The sequence below is a fragment of the Herpailurus yagouaroundi genome, unplaced genomic scaffold (assembly GCF_014898765.1).
Source record: "Herpailurus yagouaroundi ecotype Mexico unplaced genomic scaffold, PumYag 190, whole genome shotgun sequence".
NCBI lineage: Eukaryota > Metazoa > Chordata > Mammalia > Carnivora > Felidae > Herpailurus > Herpailurus yagouaroundi.
This window is the reverse complement of record NW_024412421.1, coordinates 34,940,837-34,962,885: the sequence shown is the minus strand read 5'-3', so window position 1 is coordinate 34,962,885 and position 22,049 is coordinate 34,940,837. Positions and strand designations below refer to the sequence as shown.

Sequence of the window (22,049 nt, the reverse complement as noted above, 5' to 3'; positions counted from 1 at the left end):
CAAAAAAAAAACCAAAAAAAAAAAAAAAAAAAAAAAGACAAGACCTATTCAATGGACCGCAGTTTTCTCCACCTGCATACTGTGTACCGAAAACACAGCCATGAAGAAAGGCAGGTTCTCGGCCTCAAAAAAGTTTGCATCCTGGAAGCAAAGAGACAACACACAGAAACCCCAGTATGTCAGCCCTCCAAGCAGACAAAGCAGGATGATGTAGGCCAGGCAGCATCTTCACAAAGGGCGGTGAGGAAAGACTATTCTAAAATAACAACTCTGGAGCTCTGAGGCAGAAGCCACAGCCTGCCGCACACCAGGAATGTGTCACACCCCTGGGGACGGGGACCCTGAGCACCCGGGAGAGCTGCCTTGGGTCTGTCATTTCCTTTTTGAGTCTGCTTTGATAACATCAGAGAGGCCTAGTGCAGATCTTACCCCAGACACGAGAAGACACCGGAGGATTTCAAAAAGGGACTAATTTAACTAAGAGTAAGTTTTGGCTAATGCCACTGTAAAGAGAAGGAAGCTGGCTTCTTATGAAAGGCCAGAATGACCAAGGGGGCGTGAAGGAACTTTCGGGAGTGATGCAAATGTCGTAGTCCTGACTGGCATCGCTGTTACACAGCTGTGTGAGCTTATCGAAATCCACAGAACATTACACTTAGAAAAAGGAAATTGTACTTTCTGTAAACTGTACCTCAAACGAATTAAACAAAGCTTAGAAAATACATAAGCAAAGCCAAGATAGAAATAAAATATAATCTGTCATTAAGTCACTTGCTAGGCTTTTTAAAAATGTCTATTTTGGGGCGCCTGGGTGGCACAGTCGGTTAAGCGTTCGACTTCAGCCAGGTCACGATCTCGCGGTCCATGAGTTCGAGCCCCGCGTCGGGCTCTGGGCTGATGGCTCAGAGCCTGGAGCCTGTTTCCGATTCTGTGTCTCCCTCTCTCTCTGCCCCTCGCCCGTTCATGCTCTGTCTCTCTCTGTCCCAAAGATAAATAAACGTTGAAAAAAAAAAATTTAAAAATGTCTATTTTATTTCAAGAGAGAGAAGGAAACGAGAATCCCAAGCAGACTCCTCACTGTCAGTGCAGAGCCCAACGCAGGGCTCACCCCCACGACCATGAGATCTTGACCTGAGATGTAATCAAGAGTCACATGCTTACCTGACTGAGCCACCCAGATACCCCTGGCTTCCTACAACGAAGGAGTGTTTCATTCCACACCTACTAATTAAACAACAAACTTGTCTTTATTACATCCCCATTTAAATAACAAACATTTCAACGATACTCTCACTAGATGATCTGTGTTATCCTGGACAATATAAGGAATGGAGGAAAATGCAAGACAACAGACAGGATCACCAATTCGAGGACACAATTTCAAGGAAAAATTCACACATAAAAGCAGTTGAGGCAGTAGCAGTTACTGGTTATTGAGCCCCTGGATTCATAGGCCTTGTTCTCCAAGTTATCACTACTCAAGCCTTGCACTTGACCCCTCCCTAACACAACCTGCCATGGTAATTTGCGTTTTGTCCTTTCGCTGGCTTTCTCTCCGTCTAGGATGCCATTCTCCTCTAGAATATAAGGTTAAACCTGCTAATACTTCAGCACAGAGAAGCCGCCCCTCCAAAAACCTCTCCTGAACCCCAGGCCAGGGTAAGTGTTTCTTCTGAGGGTACATCACTTATTCAAATACTGTCTTCACATATCTGTCCCTCTCCAGACGGCAAACATCCTGGGGAAAGGCCCAAGGATGCTTGATAAATGCAAAACTAAACTCGCCATGTGCTGGGCACGAACTAAACTCTTTACATATATTTCAGGTGAGAAGAGATTCCTACGTGTAAGTAGCTCATCCAAGACAAAAATGAGATTAAATTCTGCTCAGGCTAGAAGTCCAAGCTCCTTCCTTTCCATTGCCCCAACAATGCAAGTGGTATTTAAGATAAACGGTTGGGACTTTTTTAGGTGGAGAGAGGAAATCATTAAAGTCATGTATGGTGGAGATCTCTTGAAAGGGGTGGAACTTGAACCTGAAAAAAAAATGGGAAGGGAAGGGAAGGAAAAGGGGGGAAATATTAGTGTAAGCAAAAATCCAGACCAGTATTCAACGTGATTCATAAATGCTCTATAATCCAGAGGTAAGCCCTGTTAAAATATTGATACCCCCCCCCCTGAAGTCCCACAACAGCAGAATCAGGATCTGAGCCACCTTAGACCATCTGTGTTTGAAACTCCGGCATAGGAGCTCACACACAGTGGGAACAGGATGAAATCAGCTCAGCCCATTTTAAAGAAGTTACACTTACCATGCGCTCGTACACACACTGAGGTGGAAATTGCTCGCTTGCCAATTAGGCTAAACACTCTGGTAGCCAACATTCTGAAAGAGAAAAATGCACACCTTCTCTATGAATAAGGGCAAACACCCATCGGGGATTCCAGTGCATTGATTTGGGAAGTCGATGCAACTTTGGTTTTTTATCCCCAACATCTATGACCCACTGTTTCTTCGTTACCGACTCTAAATTCACAAAATACCCGAGAATGAGATTTTTATGAACAATCGACATGTTTTTACGGGGCTTCATAATAGGCCAAACGCCATTAATATATACTCAGGAAATATATATACAGGAAATTAGCAGAAAACTGGCTTTGTTAAAAAAAACAAGGAGAAGAAATTTTAGTAAGGAGACTGAGATGAGAAAGCTAAACCCTAAAGCGCTGAGCTACCATGACGGGCTCCACTGTCTGGAGGAAAAGGGGAAACAGCTCAAAGGTACCGGCATGCACTGCATGCAACTGAGCATTTGGTTAAAAACCTAGCAGGTGCCTAAAATAGGAAGAAGACATCAGGCAGAAAGGCTGCAAATACGGCCTGGTCCACTGCCAGTGTCCGCGGACGATGACCTGGATGACCCAGCTCCCACCCGGGTCCTTCCGGCTTCGGGCCCATCTCCCCTACCTCCCCTTCCTTCCAAACGGGGACTTCAGCAGGGGACTGCTGACGACCAAAGGGACGCCGAACGCACTGGGAAAACGCACAATAAACATAAGCATGACGTCAGGGCTGAACTGGCTCGCACCCCGCGTCTTCTCTCCCCGGGCCTGGCCCGCGCGGGGGCGGACGCGGGGCGGCTTTCCCCGAGCGCCGTTAAACCGGTGCGGTCGCGCAGTCGTAGCTGGAGGGCTGCGGCCTAGGCTGCAGAGCCGCCGACCCCTGGCCCCGCCCTCGGCCAGCGGGCGCTCCAAGGTCAGAACCCGAAACTAGACCACGGCCGGGGCGGCGCAGGTGCAGCCAGGCGGGATGCCGCGGGGCGGCACACAGGCCGCGAGCCGGCGGCCCCCGAGCCCCGAAACCCCGCCGGCCGGCCTCAATGTCACAGGGCTCCGAGGCCCAGTCGCCGCTCCCTGCTGGCGCCGGGCCGCCGGGTCGCGGGCACGCTCGTCCGCTGGCTGCCGGCCCCTGGCCCTCCCCGGCCCCGCGGCGAGGGCCGCCCGCCATCCTCGGCCCGCTCACCTGCCGTCCGACGCTGCCCGCCGCGACCGCCCTCTATGTCCGGGCTGCCCGCTACCGGAAGAGAGGAACGAGGGCGCGCGCGGAGCACCACGGGATCGAGGAGGACCCGGCCGCGCCGGGGGTCACCCGAGCGGAAGGAGGGCAGCGCCGCCAGCGTCGTAAAAGGGCTGGTCGGGCCGCTTTACGGCGGCGTCGAGAGGCTGCTCTACGGCGGCGCCCGGCCAGAAGCGCGAGTGGAGTGTGAGGCGGGCGCGTCGCCTTCTCCCCGGCGGGTTGCTAGTGTGTGGGGAGCCCAGCCCGCCGCGGGGCCGGGCCCGTGCGGGCCTCCGCCAGCCGCGGGGCCGCGCCAGGCCGCCGCCGACGACTCACCCCGCTTCTCCGCTGAGGCGCCTGGCGGCCGGGCGGGGGATCCAGGCCTGAGCCGGCGCCGGGGCCTCCGGGGCCCTGCCGGGCGCAGTATGCCCGGGGTGAAGCTGACCACCCAGGCTTACTGCAAGATGGTGCTGCACGGCGCCAAGTACCCGCACTGCGCCGTCAACGGACTGCTGGTGGCCGAGAAGCAGAAGCCCCGCAAGGAGCACCTCCCCCTGGGCGGCCCCGGGGCCCCCCACACCCTCTTCGTGGACTGTATCCCCCTCTTCCACGGCACCCTGGCCCTCGCCCCGATGCTGGAGGTGGCCCTCACCCTGGTAAGCGCGGGAAGGGCGGCCCCGGCTGGAAGCGCGGGTGTCCGGCGGGAGCCCGGAGGCGGCCGCGGTGGCGGAGAGCGGGGTGTCCCCGCGGGCTCGGGCCTGGCGCCACGGGGCCGCAGCCGGAGCGGTCGCCGTGCCCTCAGAGGCGCTTTAGGTCCGTTCCTCAAACCGGTAGCCTTTGCAGGAACGAACTGTCGCTAACTGGGTCGGGACTCGACCGCGCTGATGCTCGGGGACCGGGAGGCGCGGGCAGTTGTGAGGAGCTGGGAGTTGGACGCTGCAGCGTGCTTCCCGCGCCGCCTCCCAGAGCCCGTTCGGTGTCTGGCGTGGGTGTAGACGCCCTGGTTCCTTGGCGGGCAGTGCCCCGCGGCTCGAGAGTCCAGACGCGTTCGGAGAGGTAGTTCGGACCTGACGGGCACTCCTCCCTTTGAACGTGCGCGACCGCCGCGTAAGGAGAGCCTGTCTGTTCCCGCCCGTGGTTTTTCTTTGTCGAAGTCGTCTCTACCCGCAGCGTGGGGTTCGAACTCACGGCCCCGAGATCAGGAGTCGCACGCCCCACGGACCGAGCCTGCCGGGCGCCCCAGAGGACGCACCCATGGTTTCAAAAGCTGGAGACTGAACTTAAAAAGCGGTAGCAGACCTGCCTCTCAGCCATCGCACTTGGGTGTGCCGAGCGCCTGCTGTATGCACGTGCGGTGGGGGAGAGGTTTAGCTCACCGACCAACTGTAATGGAACTCCGGGCAGTAGTTCTTAGGGTCTGGGGAGCAGCGCAGGGAAAAGACCACCTGGAAGGTCCACGGCCTTGTTAAAACCTCGGAGCGAAACAAACCGGAACCTCAGAGCCGCTTCCTATCTGAGTTGAGATACTGTTTAGTTTCCACTTAAGTACAAATATAAACTACGATCCTCAAGAAGGTTAGTTCACACAGAAGGTAGTTGGGTTGGAGAAGGTGTGGCTAGAAATGCTTTGTCTGTACTTCACCCCAAGTAAAACGAGCCCGTTTCATAATTTTCCTAAATGGGACACCCATGGCAGTTCTCGGGAGGCAGGAAGTCCCCTTGGGCAAATGGCCCCCCAAGGCCTACGGGCGCGTCTTTGAGGGCCTGCTGAACTGGACCATTGTGTGCGTTTCTCCACATCTTCTCAGGGCAGGAGATAAATGAAAGTAGATATTTATAAAATGCATCCAAGCTGCTCTTGAGGGAATGTGCTGTCAGTACCATATTGGCCCGGGGGGGGGGGGGCAGTTGATGCAAGTGTTTTCATCCAGCTGCCTTAATTACTCTGATCTCAAGGGAATTGCAGGTGCTGGGACATGTGAAATACAGTCGCTTGCAGGGAACTAGGTTTCCCAGGAGCACTGATGCAGGATTATTCAGTTTTCCAGTCGTGCGCCAGGCCCGTGCTGGGGGGCGGAAAGGGCTGTGGATCACAGCGCCTGCTTAGCCGTTGATCGTGCTCCAAGCAGAAGTACAGTCTCTAAGAATAAGTGCCGTATGTGGGCTGGAGCAGAAAGCGGTGAGGTCCAGGGCTGGCCCAGGCTTACCGAGTCAGGGAAGGCAGGCTGCCTGGGGAAATGCACTTGCAAGGAATGGCTAGGCGGGCCACCGAAGTAGTAATGGGGGGAGGGGGGGCGGGGCGGAGAGAACATTCAAGGCAGAGGGGGGACGAGAAAATGGCAGAGAGGGGGAGCTAGAGTGTAGAGTGTTAGGGGATCAAGGGCAGGTTTCAGAGCAACCCGCAGGTCACACGGGAGTGCGGGCACCATCACGAGGACAGAGGGCCGCCACTGGAGACAGTTCCACGGGCGCATTTGTGTGCTGGAGTGATGGCTCCAGCCTGCAGCAAGGAGAGTGTTGGGAGAAGTGCATACAGGACCAGAGGCAGAGAGGTGGCCTAAACTGCAGCCTGGATGCAGAGGGGACAGGTCAGACAGAATCAGGAGGAAGAACCCACGGGACTCTGTGACTGGTGACTGATCGTAGTGTGGACACAGGGAGAAGGAAGCAAGGGTGGCGCCTCGATTTCTGACTTCTGCCTTGGACGACAGTGGTGCCGTTTGTTGAGGGGAAATGAAGACCCAGCATTGAATGTTGCAAAATGGGTCTGGAGCTTGGAAGACGGACGGGCTGGGGATGCAGATTGGGAACCGGTGGCTTTGCAATGACCGTTGAGGCTATGAGAGCAGGTCGTATAGGGAGGGGCGGTGTGTGGAATGAGGGGAGAGCTATGGATGGTGCTTTTACAGGGTGGATGGAAGGGGAATCAGCAGGGGAGTAGCCAGAGGGGTCTGAAGGAAACACATGTTCTTTAAATCCATTTAAAATCCTGTCAGCCTCAGTTAAGCATCCAACTTCAGCTCAGGTCATGAGCCCACCGTTCATGAGTTCGAGCCCCGCATCGGGTTCTGTGCTGACAGCTCAGAGCCTGGAGCCTGCTTCGGATTCTGTCTCCCTTTCTCTCTGCCCCTCCCGTGCTCACACTCTGTCGCTCTCTCTCAAAAAAAAAAAAAAAAATCGTATGAAATATCTAAGCGTCTTAAAGACAACTTGAACCTCACTTGGAATTGTCAAAGAATTTTTCTAATTCTTATTCTTAATTAAGCTTTGTAGAGTTAAAGGATTATAGTACTTCCATAAGATAGAAACACAATACTTGAGAGAATTAAATATACTAACTATAAACAACTGCATTAGAGTCACCTTTACACGAATTTTCCCCGAGGAGCAGAGCTGCCTCCCAAACCACTTAGCTGGGGGGGGAAGATGCCCAGAGGAGACCCGGACTCTTACAATGGCCCAGTGCCACCAGCTTGTTAAGAGGGAAAGGGGCACCCTGTCCCTCTCCCCCTGCCCCTCCCCCACTCACGCTGTCTAAAGAGAGGGAAGGGGGTACTGCGTGGGGCCCTGTTTGTTCTTACCCCCCGCCCTTTTACGCTCTGCCCTCACTCTCCACTTAGAGCACTTCCCCAAACATGCCCTTCGGTGTTTGAGTCTCCCGTCCCGCAGAGTTAAGTCTGCACTAGATTCTGGGCCTCAAGTTCTGTAAGCAGTAAGAACACGCTGGGGCTCCGCCCTTGCCCAGCGGTGGTGGGTTACGTTGGCTCCTCTTAAAATACTGACCTACCCTGAATCACAGCCCCAGCCTTAGACAGGTGTGAAAAAGATGCCAATTGAGTACAAATTAAGTTAACTCTCAGAGCAAAGTTACAAGGGAAAATTTGCGATTTGAGTCTATCCAAAAAAATTTTATCACAATTAACGTATTTAAGTTTATGCCATTCAGCTTTTGACTTAGCAACTTTATAACCTGAAGGCAATGAGAGGTCTCAGCATACGGAGCCACAGTTTATCAGTATATCAGCTATGGAAGGTGCGGTTTTAATAAAGCTTCTAAATCCATGAAACTGTATAAACGAGGCCTCATTCTCATGGCTTTTTTCTGTTCAGGGAGTTTCATATTGTAATTATTTTTAGTAACTGGGAAAGGCTGACTTGATAAGCAGTCCATCAAAGGGCAACATCAGATTCCTTTGAAAAGCTTTTCATTATAATTTTCCATTTAAAAAAAAAATCCTTCCATTTCTGGGTGCTTTTCTTTTTTTTTTTAAGCACTTATGCCCGTTATTTATCCTTATAACCCTTTGACGTAGGTAGTGACGGAATTATTTCTAATAGCGAAAACCCATAAAATGTTAGCAGGAAAATCAGTGTGGACCTGCTGTTTCTCTAATCCCTTTTCGTCCTTTTGCCCTCAGTTGATTTCCTGGTTCTGCGGAGCAACTTTTGATTACATTCCGCTGAGATGACTTTCTCAATTGCCGGTTGGTCTAACCACCTTGATTCTTGTCCAGAATTCTTTCTGCTGCCTCCACGTGTGCCTCCTCTGTGCTCATTGGCATGGGCCGCTGTCCTCTGGCTCTTTCCTAAGCCCCCTGCCTACTCTGCCTGGTTACCTCCAGAACATTCACAGCTAGCCTGGGAGACGGAGATGGTTTGCTCCAGGCCCTCTTTCCATTTCTTCCCTCTGAACTTCACCCTCGCCCCATCCCATGTACCTCCAAAGCTCTTTCGTGGATCCAGCTGCTTTCCATCCCGTGGAGAATCAGCACCCAGCTTTTCTTCTCCATGCATCTAGCCCTCCCCTTAGGCTCCCAAGACCTGCTTGTTGCCGCAGACGGCAAGGCTCCCAGACACCCCCAGCTTGTGGGTGGCACGTGTGGGAGTGATGCCCTCCTCAGGGTGGCTCTTCTCCTGCCTTACCTGCTTTGTGGCGATGGCAATGGCACGGTCGCATGAGGGAGGTAATACGGCTATGAAAATGATAATGTCACACACGCACGTTAGCAAGTTTGCAGAGAGAAGCTGGTGATTCTTTGTGCACAGCTGAGCTGGCAATGAACGAGTGGGGCCTGGTGCCTTTAGTCGTTCTATGTGTCTGACACGGAACAAGCCAGAAAAGGCACTTGGCACAGGGTGCGGCAGGCTCACGCCACGGTAAAGGTGTCCTCCTTTTGCCTCTGACGAGTAAAAGAAACTACAAGTGTAAATATGGAATTCAGACCCTGTGTGCGGAGCCTGTCGTCCCGAGCTGTGGTCTTCGTGTGGATTGTTCACAGGATGCGTGGTGGGAGAGCAGGGACCGTGGAAGTGGACTCACAGAGAACGGAGATCGGACGCCAGCCGCTCAGTTCTTCTGCCTTGCCCTGCCCCACTTCGGGGCGAGCCGCCTCTTAAGTCCACTAAGGCTTTTCTTAGCAAGCCGTTTGGGCTTTCTGAGGATTCAGAAGCCCCTCACCACCTGCCCATGTTCACACTGCTCGTCTTCTGCTCACTGGCTTTTACTGCCCTCCAGGTCACTCACCTGATGAGGTCTGGTTCCATTTTTGAAACCATCAAAGAAAACTCTTCCATCTTATTAAAACTTGTTCACTCTGGGACGCCCAGTCAGTTAAGCGTCTCTCTCGATTTTGGCTCAGGTCATGATCTCACGGTCCGTGAGTTCGGGCCCCACATCGAGCTCTCTGCCGTTAGCACGGAGTCTGCTTGGGATTCTCTCTATGCCCCTCCTCTGCTTGTGTGCTCGCTCGCTCACTCTCTCAAAATAAGCAAATAAGTAAACATTTAAAAAAAAAAAACTTTTTTTCCACATCCGCCCTTCTGTATTTTCAACTGTCTGTCTATCTGTGGACCATGGACGTGGGTGTGCATGCCCATCACGGGCATCCTTACAGTAAGCTTGGTTGTCCTTGTTTGAATCGTTCAGAAGTTTTAAAACCAAGCCAGAGCCTTTATGAACTGGCTCACTTTTAGGGCAGCCTTTTCAGAGAGGTTTAGAAGCTCGAGGTCATGACGCTGTTTTTCTGCTGAAATTGATTCGACCACTGTGTTTGTCACAAGAATCACCTTCACGTCAGTTACTTTCTGTGCTCCCTGAGCACACATACAGGTGATCCCACCTGTGTCTGCTGGGGGACATGTCCTGAACTGTTGCCTCCAGCCCAGGATTGGATCAGGAGCAGCGGAGACAGCTCACGGGGTGGTCAGAACAGCAGCAGGCAGCAAGCAGTGGTCCTTGTACTAAACGTAGCTGTGGTCAGCCAAAAATGATCCCCTGGCGTGTCCACACCCTAATACTTGGAACCCATGAATATATGACCTTACTTGGCAAAGGGGACTTTGCAGATGAAATTAAGGATCTTGAGGTGGGGAGGCGAACCTGGGTGAACTGAAGAGCCCAGTGTAATCACAGGGTTCTTATAAGGAGGAGACAGGTGGGGCAGTACAGGGAAAGGAGAGGTGATGACAGAAGCAGAGGTCAGGGTGGTGCAGCCACCAGTCAAGGAATGAGGGTGACCTCTAGGTGCTGGACAAGGCAAGGAGAAGATTCTTCCCTAGAGTTTCCAGAAGGAATCAGCGCTGCTGACCCATTTTAGATTTGTCTCCAGTTCTGACTGGCTAGAAGGACAAGCCTCACCAGAGAGCCAGGAGAGGGCCTCTCAAGTGGATAGCGAGGACGCACTCAAGAGGCTGGTCTTTGAATAGAAGTAAAAGCTGAGAGGGCGGGCTATGCTGAAGGGGCTAATCGTGTGGGTTTGAGTTCAGGGAATGGGGCCAGATGCCAAAGTTTAGAGCTGGGCTGTGTCGTTTGGTGCTACAAAAAAATAGTTTTAGAAAAAAATGAAAGAAGTTGCTGCTGTTAAGTACCAACAGAAAGTTTCTGGAACCCGTGCCTTTAAGAAGTGATAGAAACAAAATACAAGTGATTGTGGAGTACTTTGCAGCAAAGTTACGGCGAAAGAGCCATTATAAATATTTTGGAGACATAGCCCTAGTCTTTTGGGTGGATGACCAAAACATCTAATTGGTTCATTGAGCCTTGGTTTTGACCCAATATGGTAATTCAGGAGCTCTTAGGAGGCCAGAATTATTATTCTAATCCTTGTGCGAGCAGGGAACCTTGGACTGGGACCATCTGGTAATATCTGCTTTTAGTCACAGAGGACACTGCCTGAGCCCCAAACCAGAATTCAGGAAAAAGAGCAGTACAGCTGTTTTTGTTTTTTGGTTTTTGGTTTTTGTTTTTTTTAAGGAAAGAAGACTATTTTTAACTTGTTAATTTACTATGAAAAAACTGAGAATCAATTTTATTTCCTCTTCTGATTGAGAATAGAATTTACTGCAGTATGTTATTAAAATTCCATTACGGCAGGGGCACCTGGGTGGCTCAGTCGGTTGAGCGTCCGACTTCAGCTCAGGTTGTGATCTCGCAGTTCATGGGTTCGAGCCCCTCGTCGGGCTCTCTACTGACAGCTTGGAACCTGGAGCCTGCTTGGGATTCTGTGTCTCCCTCTTTCTCTGCCTCTCCCCTGCTCACGCTCTGTCTCTCTCTGTCTCAAAAATAAACATTAAAAAAATAAAATATTTTTTTAAAATTCCATTATGGCAAAACAGGAGGACCTTTTGTTGTTTTTAATAATGGCATTAGACCTGCCAGAAGCTAAATCTGATGAGAGAAGAATGGCATTATAAAATGGACAAAAACTTTGAAAGTCGGCCACCGTGCTCCCATTTAAAAGCATGCCACAGGGAATTGAGTGCACGAGAGAGAGGGTGTGTGTGTGCACGTGCATACACACCCCCACCTGCCTCTGCCCACAGATGTCTGTGGCCTGTTTACCCCACATCCCAGCATAAAGTGTTTTCATGGTTTGTTGCTAGGAATACAGAAATTTAAATATGATATAAAAAAACTTGGTTTCAAGAGACCGAGATTCCCATTCTGGCTCTGCCCCCGGCTGAGTAAACGTATAGGTTTAGTTTGCTTCTCTGTGAGGGATCGATTTCCGGTATCTGAAGGCTTGCTCAAGCCCAGAATGCCTCCATTCTTTGTATCTGACAAGGAGGTGGGTAAAGATGGTCCCCTCCCCCACCTCCCTGCAGGGCTGCCCCTGTGCAACGTGTGTGGGCATTGGGGCCCCTCAGCAAGAGTGATGTGGCCTCCCATAGACCATGGACAGCAAGCTAGTGTGGCCTTTCTCGTGGGAGCACCCATCTTCTTGTAGCTTTCTCCTGGGGACGAGGATTCAGGGATTATACTGTGTCTTGTCCGGGGGGGGGGGGGGGGCAAGGTCTCCTGTGTTTATTAAGAGGTGACATTTAAGAGAAAATCATTCATCTTTTGTTCCCAATGTTTGTCTCTTTCAGATCGACTCATGGTGCAAAGATAATAGCTATGTGATCGCCGGTTATTACCAAGCTAACGAACGGGTCAAGGATGCCAGGTATGTCCGAGCCACAACCCTCCTGTGTGAAAGAATGACCGTGTGACACACAGTCTCTGATGCGCCTCTTGACCGTCGGTAGGCTCTGTGAGAACAAACCCCTCCTGGCCTTCGGTGCTCGTTTATAGCGTCTGAGAGGAGCTGCGGGGCGGTTAATTTCCAAACAGAAATTGTGACACTTCCACTAATTTGGAATTGAGTTTTGTATAATCTGTATTTTGCTTGAAGGGAATTCACGCAATGAAAGCGACAGTCATGGGCCTCTGATTCCGATCCCAGCTAGGAACGGTGTAGGGCCGAGCATTAGGAAAGACTGCCGCCGTCTTTGGGGACAAATAAAACAACTTTTGGGTTTGGTGCTCTTAGGGTCTGTACCGTGACGAGGATGTAGTGTTTGCAGCTTCCTTCTTGTGGGCCCCTGGTTCTCACTAGTGAGCAAAGGCGAGGACTGCGCTCGCTTTCTGCGTTAGTCTCCCCCTCCACAGAGACAGGGACGGCACACTGGATGTTCGGATAACTTGAGGAGGGCTGGTCCGAGGGTCGTTTCCGAAGGTCTGGGCAGCGTGTAAGGGAACTCACCAGAGGGGAGGGCTCGGACAGAAGGCGGCACCACCAGCCCTGCGCCCAGAGGGACCGAGGGGAAGAGGGCGGTAAGGACGTGCACCTCAAGAGAAGCAGTCCCTCTAGGGACACGGCCAGCAGGGCAAGCCCCAGAGGAGTCGGTACTCTGATCTCCCTGTGATTTCCTCCAGCCGGAAACCAGGCACAGATGGGAGGTGCCCAGCACGGCCCTCTCGCTCGGCTCACGTCGTCAGACAGAGCCACTGACTCCGGTGTCCAAGCAGTTGGGGGCTGCAGTGGACGGTCCCAGAGTTCCTGGGATGCCCGGAGTGCACCCACTTGCTCAGCATAAGTGAGGGAATGGACTCAGGAGCACTTTAGGAAATAACGCAGTGAGCCGGTGACCAGGTGTTGCCGTCATTGATGAGGCACAGACGTGCTTCAGGGACTGGGTGCGGGCAGGACTCACGGGGAGGCAGGGTGACCAGCCAAGTGCTGGGCTCCAGACAACCCTGGCGAGAGCCCCTGCTTGGATGGCAACATGCAGGGCCTCTGTGGTCCCGGGAACCACCACTCCTCCACGGGCCCCTTCTGCGTGGGATCCCATCAGCCCCCCACGCACTGATGACACCACGGCTGCGTCTCTGATCCAGACCTGTTCACAGGGCCCTTGTGGTCTCGGTCTTTGTTACGTGAAAGACCGGGCCCGGAAGGACCGGCCCAGGGCCACATGCACGCCGTGAGGGTGGTGCAGAGGCTCTCGCAGCAAGAGCAACGAGGAGCTGCTCTGTGGGGATGACGAGGAAAGCCCTCGGGGAGCAGTGTCATTTGAACGGGCACCTGGGAGTGGGCTTGTCAGGTTCACGTGTGGAGAGAGGAGGGAGGAGCGTCCACAGAGGGGACGCGTGAGGTAGACACCGGGCCGAAGTGGGCAGGAATCCAGGGCGCACACGGAGGGAAATGCTAGGAAGCAACCCTAGAAAGGTTGGGCTCTAAGGCCTTTGGAACTGCACTTTGTAGGCAGTGGGGAGCTGTCCTCGGAAGGAGGTTTCCTGAACCGAGCAATACCCTCCCACAGGTGCTCTCGCAGAAAGGCGAGGAGACCAGGCAGGAGGTAATGGCACCAGTGTGTTAAGTGTAGAAGCCTCCCTTTCCTTCCCCCCCCCCCCCAGCACACTCCCAAACCCCAGCCTAGCGTGGTTGCCCCATGTGTGTGTGCACGGCTCTCATCTGCGTGCCTGTGTGGCTCACGGCGCCTCCGTCTTCCTGCCTCTATTTGGACCTCAGTCCAGCCCAGCCCAGCCCAGCCTTCTCCTACCCAGACACCATTTTCATGCGACTCGTAATCTAGACTTTCCCATTTCCTTCACCTGCTCTGCTCAGGAGGTTTTGCATTCTCTCATCTATGTCTGTTTACGTGCCTACTAAGAGGCCCTTGTCAGATCTGTAGGGGGATTAAAGAGCTCTGGGGGACAAGAGGGCCAGTTACCCTTTAGTCCCTTCTGATGAGTCTCTGCTAGATTTGGGGGGGGGGGGGGGGGCGCTTATCCTCCCGGTGTGTGTGCCGGGACTGTGTGTCATCCTTTCCAACCCTCACGACACTCCGGCGGGGAAAGTCCATGCAGACACGGTCACTGCACAGACGCCACACACACAGCTTGGAAGCTCAGGAGCTACGATTACGCTAACGTCCGTGTCTAATACTATTTGCCGGGAAAACCTTCACTTGTCTCTCAGCCAGACCTAACTTAAGATGTGTCCTTCTTTTAGAAATACCAGCTGATTGACTGTCTCACAGCCTGGGCCTTACAGTCAGGTAGACTTGGATTGGAAGCACAGATGACTTACTGATTCACCTCTTTGGGCTGCAGTGGTCCTGTCTGTAAAATGGTGGTAAAAGCTCACCCCTCAGAAACCGGTCTTGGGGAACAAAGGGAAGCGACGTATATCATGTTTAGCTTTGTGCTTGGTTGGAAGTGCCAGCTTTGGGCTGTTACTATTACTAGCCCTATGATTGCTTTTTCCAAAAAAGGATCATTCAAATGTACTATTAGGACTATACCAAAAGAAAAAGCTTTTGCACAGCCGAGGAAACCACCAACAAAAAAAAGGCAGGCGAGTGCGTGAGAGAAGATGTGTGCAAATGACGTAACCCATAAGGGGTTAATATCCAAGATGCAGAAAGAACTTCTACAACTCAACACTCCCCCCCCCCCCAAAAAATAATAAATAATGAGCAGAGGACCTGAATAGACATTTTTCCAAAGAAGACGTACAGAAGGCACAACAGTCCCAACAGAGAGGACGCTTGGCATCACTCATCATTAGGGAAATACCAGTCAAAACCACAATGAGATGTCCCCTCACAGCTGTCAGAATGGCTAAAATCAACAACATAAGAAATACCAAGTGTTGGTGAGGATGTGGAGAAAAAAGGACCTGTTGGTGGAGAATGCAAGTTGGTGCAGCCTCTGTGGAAGCAGTGTGGAGGGTCCCCCAAAGTTAAAAATAGAACCACCATATGATCCAGTAATTCCACTACTGGTATTTAAAGAAAACGAAAACACTAATTAGAAAAGATACAAGCACCGCTGGTTGCAGCACTATTTACAATAGCCAAGACCGTGGAAGTAACCTCAGTGCCCATCGGTAGATGAACAGATATGGAAGGTGTGGTATATACACACATAGAATAGTACTCAGCCATAAAAAACGAGATCTTGCCATTTTTGACAACATGGATGGACCTCAAGGGTATTATGCTTAAGTGAAATAAGCCAGAGAAAGACAAATATCATATGATTTCACTTACATGTGGAATCTTAAACTCTTGGGGCGCCTGGCTGTCTCGTCAGTGGAGCATGCGATTCTTGATCTCGGGGTTGTGAGTTTGGGCCTCATGTTAGGTGTAGAAATTACTTAAAAATAAAATCTTTTTAAAAATAATAGGGGTGCCTGAGTGGCTCAGTTGGTTAAGGGTCTGACTTTGGCTCAGGTCATGTTCTCGCAGTCTGTGACTTCAAGCCCCACGTAAGACTCCGTGCTGACTGCTCAGAGCTGCTTTGGATTCTGTGTCTCCCTCTCTCTGCCCCTCTCCTGCTCATGCTCTGTCTCTCTTACTCTCAAAAATGAATAAATGTTTAAAAAAATTTGTTAATAATAGTAATAAATATAAATAACGAATAACTATTAAATACAGGGGATAAGCTGGTGGTCACCAGAGGGTAGGTGGGTGGGGGGATAGGTGAAATAGATGAAGGGGATTAAGAGGCACAGACTGTAAATTACAAAATCAATGAGTCACAAGGGGCACCTGGGTGGCTCAGTCGGTTAAGCATCTGACTCTTGATTTTGGCTCAGGGTGTGATCTCACAGTTCTTGAGTTCAAGCCCCACATTAGGCTCTGCCCTGACAGCACAGAGCCTGTTTGGGATTCTCTTTCTCCCTCTCTCGCTCTCAAAATAAATAAATAAAATTTAAATAAATAAGCCACAGAGATGAAAAGTACAACATAGGAGACATAGTTGTATTTTTAATGTTTTATTATTTATTTTTGAGAGTAAGAGAGACAGAGGACGAGCAGGGGAGGGGCAGCGAGAGTGGGAGCCACAGAATCCGAAACAGGCTCCAGGTTCCGAGCTGTCAGCACAGAGCCCGACCCGGGGATCGAACCCATGAACCGTGAGATCATGACCCGAGCTGAAATGAAGAGTCGCACACTTAACCGACTGAGCCACCAAGGCACCCCAGGAAACATAGTTTTTAAAAAAACCAATCCATATTTTAATATTTTGAGGCGTAACATGTTTGTAGCTATTTTATTAAGCTTAAGGGCATCATGTCAAGTTTTATTACAGTACTTGATAATGACTGGTGTTTTGCTTCCTAATTCGGATTACATGCGGGTGAACGTCAGTACCAGGCACAGCGCCCTGGCCTGAGGTTAGATGCTCAAAAAAAAGCATTTAGGTCGAGAATGTGCGGTCTCAGTTCAAGCAGATTTCTGGCTTTGCGAGTGGGGAAGGGGATTGGCAAAGGGGTCTCTGCCTCCAGGGTGCGCCTGCAGGTTTCTTTGAGCCGAGTCTTGACGGGAACAAGGGGGTGACCCAGCCTAGGAAGAAGCAAGGGGGTGACGCTGCTCCCATAAAGTGACAGTCCTACATTAGGAATGCAGTCAGGGGTGAGGCTGGTCAGGATTTGAGTAAGTGGCTTGATGCCAAAACTGTAAAGTGGCATTTCTTTCAAATACTTTTTCAACTCATTAACTGCAATTTGACTTTTTTCAAAAGAATGCATTTTAAAATTGAGTTTCGGGGCATCTGAAGAGGTAGTTGTTGTTTTTAATGAATGTTTCTTGACCCCTTCCTGATAAAAGTCGCCAGCTACTATGAGTGATCATCATAAATGTTAGGACGATGGTTTTAGAAGTGTCTTCATGGCAGAAGCTTCACGAGTCTCAGAAGATCACTTAGCAAACAGCGACTTCTTTTCTCTGCATCTGAGGCGTGAGTTAGGGACGTCGGATTGTGTCTGGCCCGCGTTTCATGGGTGAATAGGCAGGCCTCCTCCGTGGCTCCAGTCCCCCTCCTTGCCATTCGCCACTCGAGCCGTGGTAACTGGGCGCCTGCCGGCTCCTGGTAAATGCGGCACGGCTGTGCGTCCCTTGCCAGGCTTTCCGTGGTGGCCCGAGGGACAGCAGCCCCTGGGGCCCGTTCTCCTTTAGACTGCTTTGTTGTTTTTGCGTCATTTTTTCTAATCCTGCAGACTTACAGGCATCACATCACTGCAAATTCTCAATTTTGGACGTGAAAATGGAGTAATTAAATAAAATAACTCGTTTTCCTAAGACATTATTAATCGGACTTTTTTTTTTTTCCCCCAGCTCAGTCACAGCATAATCGTATGTTTCCTTAGGTAAACCCCATAATTATCCATGTGTTTTTGTGGCCGTTAAAATATATTATGTCTCCATCCTTGGTTCAAAAAGCTGAGACTCTTCATTGTGCGGGGCAAAAATAAGATGCACAGAAAGATCTGTGCGCCAAGGGTTAGGCGTTAAAGCACTTCAGGAATAAACAGTTTAGAGGCAGGCCAGATGGACCCCCGCCGGGGCGGTGTGGCGAGAACGGAGTTTTCTGGGCATCGCGGACAGGAAGAGATTCGGTAAGCAGAGAGCAGGTTGGAAGGGCATCCCGAACAGGGAACAGTGTGAGTGCCGGGGAGGAGCACGCGAGGGAGACCGTATGCAGGCCATTGCACTGACGTTAAAGACACACAAAGCACTGCTCCCGTGTGTAGGAACGGTAGCTGGTCCACAGGGAGGAAGGCGGGACGCACGAAGCTGAGCACAGTGGACTCTTCTCTCCCAAGCTTTGATGAGTCGCAGGAAACAGACTGGAAGTTTCATTTTAGGACGTTTGATCTGAAGATACACGAAATAAGAGCCTAGAAAACGAGGCTGGTTAGGAAGCAGTTTTGGAAAAACCCAGGTGTAGGGTGACAGCCTGAGCACAGTGAGTGGGAGGAGAGCAGAGGAGGCCGAGGCAAGGGAAGAGTCTCCAGCACCCGGTGAGGGTCAAGGGGGAGTGGGCAGTCAGAGAAGGTAGAGCGGGAGGTTCCAGCTGGGCCGCAGGGCCGGGGGGAGGATGAGGGTGCTTGGCAGGCCTCCGGGGTGCAGACCCTCGAAGGTGAGGGGGTGGGTACCCAGGTGGCACGAAGAGACAAGACTGCCGGCTTATTCAAGAGTGAGATCGGTTGAAATTTAAGAAACACGGGTGAAAGGAGACAGGTTGGACAGAGGGAACCAAGCAAACAGTGTTTTTTCCCATGGAGGAAGAGACCGGCTCAAATTTGGAGCGGGGCAGGGGCCCCTAAAGGAGACCCCTGAGGAGGAGGTCTGCGTGGAGGGGCCCCCGGGTGCGAGGAGGCCTCTGCCTGAGATGGGATCAGAAAACAGCCAGGGCGGTGAGGGTAGTGCAGGGATGATGCGGGAGCCTCTCTGGTCTGCTCCATGGACTCAAGGGTGCAAGTTGTCACTTATCGAGGTCGGGATGGGCCGGAGCCAGCGATTGGAGGCTGACGAGCGTGGAGAAGATTTGGAATGGCCTAGAAATGTTTAAACTTAAAAAGAAAAGGAGGCCGACTCCATTGCCAGCAGCCGAGAGGTAGATGGAGTCCCTCTGTGAGTAGGTGTGTGATGAAGCGGGCGGCCAGGGAGGCGTCAGAGGGCGGGAGCTCCGAGCGTGTGCTGCGCTCTCCTCTCCGCTGGCTCCAGGGGGCCCTTCTGCTCAGGGTGCCTCTGCCGGAAGGCAAGGGCCCGCTTCGCGCCGTGCTCCCCGTGGCCCGACAGCACTCCCTACCCTCGGCACAAGTCCCTGCGGCTGACCGCGACGGCCAGAAGCCGCCTTAGCAGGCGTGACGAGCGCGCACAGGTTACCGGCACCGCCCTCTGCCTCCGTGCTTGTGAGCCCTGCCCCGGGGGAGACTGTTGGACGGCGTCCACTAGAACGACTGTCAGCTCACTGCCGCGTCTTTTGCAGTCCGAACCAGGTTGCAGAGAAGGTGGCCTCCAGAATCGCCGAGGGCTTCGGCGATACCGCCCTCGTCATGGTGAGTCACTCTTGGGCGCTGTCGCGTTTTCTGTTGCCGGACCGGCTGCCGAGCGTTCTCTTGCTCACTCGGAGCTTTCCCGTGTAAGCGGTCTCCTCTCCGCAGAGGCTCCGTCAGACCAGTGCCGCCCTTCGTGGCCTCCTCCCGGCTGCAGACCCGCAGGCGCAGTGTGAATGCCGCTGGGGCGCGGCCCACTCCACGCCTCCAGGAGGGGCGGTCGTTCCAGCTCAGTGGTCCTCAGAGTGGGGCTCTGTGCCAGCGGCATCAGCACCACCTGGGACCGTGTCGGAAATGCAGATTCTCAGGGCCCAGCAGGCTGCTTGAATAAGCTTCCAGATGATTCTGATGCACGCTCAAGTGTGAGAGCCGTTGAATCAGAGCAGCCGACAGCCCAGAGGGAAGGAAGAAATCAGGCAGACGGTAGCAAACATCAAACCCTTGGTACACAACCTCAGTCCAGACAGACTTCTAACAGGGGGGCAGAAGCTCTGCTTTTGTGAGAAAGCTGTGAAGTACTGAGCACTTATTCTCCGTAACAGTTAATCTCGGGCCACTCGAGGTGTGACGGCACGCGTCGGGTTTGCGGAGTCCGCGCACCGTGTGGGGGTTTCTGTCCGGGCGGGGTCTTCCGCTGCCGCCTCGAGCCACGAGGAGGCGCCTGAGGCCTTCCACCAGGGTGCCGGCTGCCGCTCCCCATCAGCTCTGTTCACGAGCGCGTCCTTTGTCTTGTGCGCAGGTGGACAACACCAAGTTCACGATGGACTGCGTGGTACCCACGATCCACGTGTACGAGCACCATGAAAACAAGTGGCGGTGCAGAGACCCACACTAGTGAGTGCCGTGTCCTCGGGGCGGCCCCGTGCGGTGTGCTGGGGGCTGCTCCCACGGGAAAGCCGGCCCGGCCTCTGGTTTCGAGAGAGCGTATTCTCCAGGGGGGTGTACAGACCTCACACAGAAAGCGTGCATGCTCCCTGGCTCCTGAGAGAAGCTGAGCGCTACTCCGGGGTCCCCGCCCCGCCCCCGGGCCCCCTTTTTCGGGCCTCTGCTGTGGTTATTTATAAGCACTCTGAAAGCATCTGCCATCCCCCTGCAGCTTCTTCAGAATTCCGTTTGGAAGGGGCTCCTTCGTTTCTCAACCATGCCCCGTGCTCTTTAGGCACATCTTTGTTTAAAACATTCGTGGGTGCTGGCATCCGTGACTGTCTTCCTTTGTCCCACTGTGTGTGTGGCCGGTTTTCTGTGTGCTCTGTTGGAAAGCCACCTGTTCTTTGCCGAGGGCCTGATCTCTCCTGTTTCGCCTTGTAGTGATTACTGTGAAGACTGGCCAGAGGCCCAGAGGATCTCCGCGTCGCTCCTGGACAGCCGGTCGTACGAAACACTTGTGGATTTCGATAACCACCTAGATGACATTCGGAATGACTGGACAAACCCGGAGATCAATAAAGCTGTCCTGCACCTGTGCTAGGGAGGGGTGTTAGTGACTGCTGTCTGGCTATGTCCGCTGCACGGAAGAAGAAAGCTATTTTTCAGTGTAAATAACATCTCTCCCATAGCCCGTGTGGAGAGCTGGCCGTTCTCAGAGGTGGCATGTGTCCTGACAGAGGGCAGGATGTCCATCTGCCGGCTTTTTAATGCAGTCGCTAGAAGAGGTGCAGACTGTCCCATCCGACTGCCCCTGTGGAGTCCTTCCCAGTTGTATGTTGCTCTAATCCTCCAAATCAAAGCTGTTTCTGCCTGTCCAAGATTGTTCCTATTAAACAGTTTTAACCTTTTATAATCTGGAGAGAATACTTCTTAAGTCTTGCGAACTACCTTTCACAGAAAAAGCCCAGATCTGGTACTTGAGTGTTTGTGACTTTTCGTCCCGTTTGGGTTCGTGTCCGGTCCCGGGGTCGGGTGCGTGGCAGGCTGGTGTCCGCGGTGGGGAGCCTGCAGCCCTGAACCGCGCGGCCCCACACCCGTCGGGCGCACGTCGCTGCCGCGACCACACAGTGGGAACGATGCCACTGTCGCCTGAGAAACCTTCATCGTGAAGGGTGAAAACAGCCACTGCTGATGGTAGGAATTCGCGCGGGAGCACGGTTGTGATGCTTCTCAGTCAACCAGAAAGCTCGTGAACCTGTGGGACCGAAAAAGGGAAAAGGGAAGCGTATGAAGATGACCCTTTGAAAGGCGGAAATCAGTCCCAGCTCCTAACTCACTTGCATGATGATCCAAATGGTTCTAATCTGTTCTGTACCTGTTTCTTTTGTATTTGAAGCAACAAAAGCAACACCAAACTTAGACTCCCCACGCTTCACAGAGCGCTGCGAGCTCTGTGGTTGGAACAGGTGGTCAAGCTCTGTAATGCAATCCGAGGAGAGGACGAGGGGGCTCTATGGTACCGCGGCATGCAGGAGTCCTTTCCTCCGCCCTTTCTTCGGACACCCCTCCCCCTTAGCTTCTGAAGCTGGCGTTCCTTCCCGTGAGGGCGCGGACAGAGGGGTGACGGGTCGGAGAGCGGGGAGCCGTCTCGTTCCGAGTGGGTCTGGGTTTGTTTCAGAAAGGGAGCATTTACCACCAAAGAAAGCTCTTTTCCTGGGATTAAAACCAGCACGTGCTACAGCGGCCCAAGGCCAAGGGGAGCTGGCAGAGCTGGGTGGAATGAAGGTGTGGCCAGGGCTGTAACTCGGGAGGCATTTTAAAGACCGACTCCTGTACCTTGTGTTCACCCCTCTGTGGGATTCTTGTGCTCATTTTTCCCACCAGCTTCCCAGGAAAGCCGTGCCTCCCTCCCGTCTGGATTTCGGCCTGGAACCAGGTTCCCGCTCTGCGGCTGAGTCAGGCTTAGGTTTTCAGAAGAAAGCGTGTTAAATATTCCAAAAGGAGGAATGTAG

The 22,049-nt window shown here is 52.6% G+C and overlaps 2 protein-coding genes across 2 annotated transcripts in view; one reads left to right on the top strand and one right to left on the bottom strand.

Annotated features, from left to right (window-relative positions):
- COX4I1 (cytochrome c oxidase subunit 4I1) overlaps window positions 1-3,649 on the bottom strand; it is a 7,775-nt gene extending 4,126 nt beyond the window's left edge. Inside the window, exons 1-2 of the mRNA XM_040443267.1 lie at window positions 3,527-3,649; window positions 2,313-2,386 (exon numbers count right to left, since the gene is read on the bottom strand). Coding sequence (XP_040299201.1) covers window positions 2,313-2,385 — 73 coding nt within the window. The 5' untranslated portion in view covers window position 2,386; window positions 3,527-3,649. The remainder of the gene's footprint in view (window positions 1-2,312; window positions 2,387-3,526) is intronic.
- Window positions 3,650-3,707: 58 nt separating this feature from the next.
- On the top strand, window positions 3,708-20,950 carry EMC8 (ER membrane protein complex subunit 8). The gene is made up of 5 exons (XM_040443266.1): window positions 3,708-4,215; window positions 11,927-12,003; window positions 19,104-19,173; window positions 19,910-20,004; window positions 20,479-20,950. Exons 1-5 carry the CDS (start codon window positions 3,985-3,987, stop codon window positions 20,636-20,638), a joined length of 633 nt encoding a protein of 210 aa, XP_040299200.1. The 5' UTR covers window positions 3,708-3,984; the 3' UTR covers window positions 20,639-20,950.
- Window positions 20,951-22,049: the final 1,099 nt, after the last annotated feature.

Coding starts and splice junctions, on each gene's coding strand:
- EMC8 (XM_040443266.1), top strand. CDS start 3,985: ATGCCCGGGGTGAAGCTGACCACCCAGGCTTACTGCAAGATGGTGCTG. Junction 4,216..11,926: donor TGGAGGTGGCCCTCACCCTG/GTAAGCGCGGGA, acceptor TGTCTCTTTCAG/ATCGACTCATGGTGCAAAGA. Junction 20,005..20,478: donor CGGTGCAGAGACCCACACTA/GTGAGTGCCGTG, acceptor TTCGCCTTGTAG/TGATTACTGTGAAGACTGGC.